Consider the following 2,183-nt stretch of genomic DNA (forward strand, 5'->3'; position numbering starts at 1 on the left):
CAGGAAGCACACTGGCAATGCTACAGCATTTTTTGATAGTATATGATTTGGTTTTCTAACATTTGGAGCTACTCGTCCCTAGCTATTAATCTTTAACATCTGCTTTGGTCCTGCCAGAATTTGCACCTGCAGTAGGAGATTGCAAGATTATGTTAATTAAATATAAAACTTAAACATGGTAAGTAGTAATATTCTGCATACTGAAATCTTGAAATGCAGGAAAAAGTATATGCAGTATTTACAAAGTAATTCAGACTCGAATCCATGCTTGGAAATTTAGGATGGATAGGCATGAACACTTTTCATACCTACCCAGTTTAAAATAGTACATGTCAGTTGTGTCTGAATTATCAGATGTGAAGTTGCTTTTGTATGGTAGCAAAGCACAAACCCATGAACTGCTGTAACAGTTAGCAAAGGATTTACAACTGCTTATTTCTTTCTTATATAGAATTCACTTCCAAATGTATATTTAGTTACTGATTTGAGATCTTTGAGAACATTAAGAAAAACTTGAACCAGTTTTTTAAGATTGCATATATTAATTTATGTTGAATATAAATATTCTGGAGACCCCGATTACTGTTTCTCAGTGGGTAGCTCCACCGCAGCTGCCCCATCTCAACAGTTGGCAGAGGTTGTGCCTGTCTGAGATCTGAAAGACTAAGGAGCAACTGTGGAAATGCTTGTTGGATGCATTACTGGACTCATGACGTTTGCAAATGCTACTCTTCCCTTGTGTTCAAAACAGCTCAGTCCTACTTCCAGATCCAAGAGGGTGCCTCAGGGCCGGACCATTCCGCCGATGGGACCTGAAACCAAAGTGTATGTGGTCTGGGTGGAACGTTATGATGATATAGGTGCGTGGAAGTTTTTATTGTTCGCTAAAGTAACAACAGGGCAGGAACCAGAGGAAAAGCTCTGTTCCATTCCTCTATAAAATGCTAAATCCTTATTAATGTCTGTAACCGACACTTACAAGATTCTGAAACAGCTCTTTGATTTTTGAGTGGTGGGCCATGGGGTGCACACGAATCAGTGGCATGTAGGTCTGGAGATTATTTTAGCTCTGGCAGTACATGTGAAATGCCATCACGCACCTTCTTAAGCTTAACACACAAGGCAAGTGTGCAGCCTTGTTTTTGAGTTCCCCTCAGCTGCTGTCTCCTCAGAGTGGATCTGTTCTTCCTTTAAAAAAAAAAAAAGACTTCTGACACCTGCTGCTTCTGTGCTGAAGGGATCATCATCCTTCTTGGTTTGGTGGTACCTTTGACACTTTCTGTTGTGTTCTCTCTAGCAGGAGGGCTCACTTATTCTGTGCTTGGTGTGCCTGTTTCATGCTATGCAGTCCAGCTTCCTTTCTGCACCTTTTTCAGGCAGGGTCCTGCTCCTCATGCAATTTAACGTTTCTTAGTTTGGTGTTTCCTCTCTGACTCTGGGTACTGTCTGACCTGGGAGAGACCTAGCTTTGCCCATCCTGTTACAGCCGTTGCATGGACAATGGTGGGCAGCTGGTTACTATGCTTGAGGAGTCCTTTGTCCCCAAGAGCTTCTTGTGTGCTGGTTCTAAGCCAGGGCCTGGCTTTAGTGCTATGCGAGAGCCTCTCTGTACTGGCTTAGCCCAGCAGAATTTATAACACTGGCCAGTAACTGATACTTTATTCTGTCTTGGATTTCTAATCCTGGTTCCCAGTCTGGCAGTAAGGGTGGACCTTAATTAAGTCCTTAGCTCCTCCCAGAGGAAAGCAACCAAGAGAATGGGAGCAACCAAGAGGAAGCTTCCTGTAAAGTGTAGGTGTAAATTCTCAAGACGACCACCTTGTCCACATCCTTCAGAGCTTTACTGGGATCAGGAGATGGACATCAAGTTCTTATGTATCTCAGCATCATTTCCTTATGCAGACATTGGCCCAGAAGGTGTTCCCTTAGCTCCAGGAGTCCCTCAGCCGCTTCAGTTCCTAAATTGGTGTCCCTGACCTACTTCTTTCTTGGGTGGCAGCTAAAGCCAGCTCACTGCAGAGGCAGCAGCTGTGCTACACATGCATGTTTCTGCTTGGCTGCTTCTTTCAGCAGCTGTAGGAATCTCCCAAAGCTCTGGGCCTGAAGCTGAAGAAGTGGGTTTGAGAGTCTCAGTAAGCGTGGCAGTTGGAATTGGGGGGGGGGGGGGGGGTTTCAAAGGGGGT

The 2,183-nt window shown here is 44.2% G+C and overlaps 1 protein-coding gene across 4 annotated transcripts in view; it reads left to right on the forward strand.

Annotated features, from left to right (window-relative positions):
* The window catches only part of RALGAPB (Ral GTPase activating protein non-catalytic beta subunit), a 66,020-nt gene that overhangs the window by 56,144 nt on the left and 7,693 nt on the right, over positions 1-2,183 (forward strand). For all 4 annotated transcript variants that reach the window (XM_009283251.2, XM_009283248.2, XM_009283249.2 and 1 more), the window contains one exon: positions 752-860. In XM_009283251.2, coding sequence (XP_009281526.1) covers positions 752-860 — 109 coding nt within the window. The remainder of the gene's footprint in view (positions 1-751; positions 861-2,183) is intronic.

The sequence above is a fragment of the Aptenodytes forsteri genome, unplaced genomic scaffold, assembly GCF_000699145.1.
Source record: "Aptenodytes forsteri isolate BGI_AS27 unplaced genomic scaffold, ASM69914v1 Scaffold38, whole genome shotgun sequence".
In the NCBI taxonomy this organism is placed as follows: domain Eukaryota; kingdom Metazoa; phylum Chordata; class Aves; order Sphenisciformes; family Spheniscidae; genus Aptenodytes; species Aptenodytes forsteri.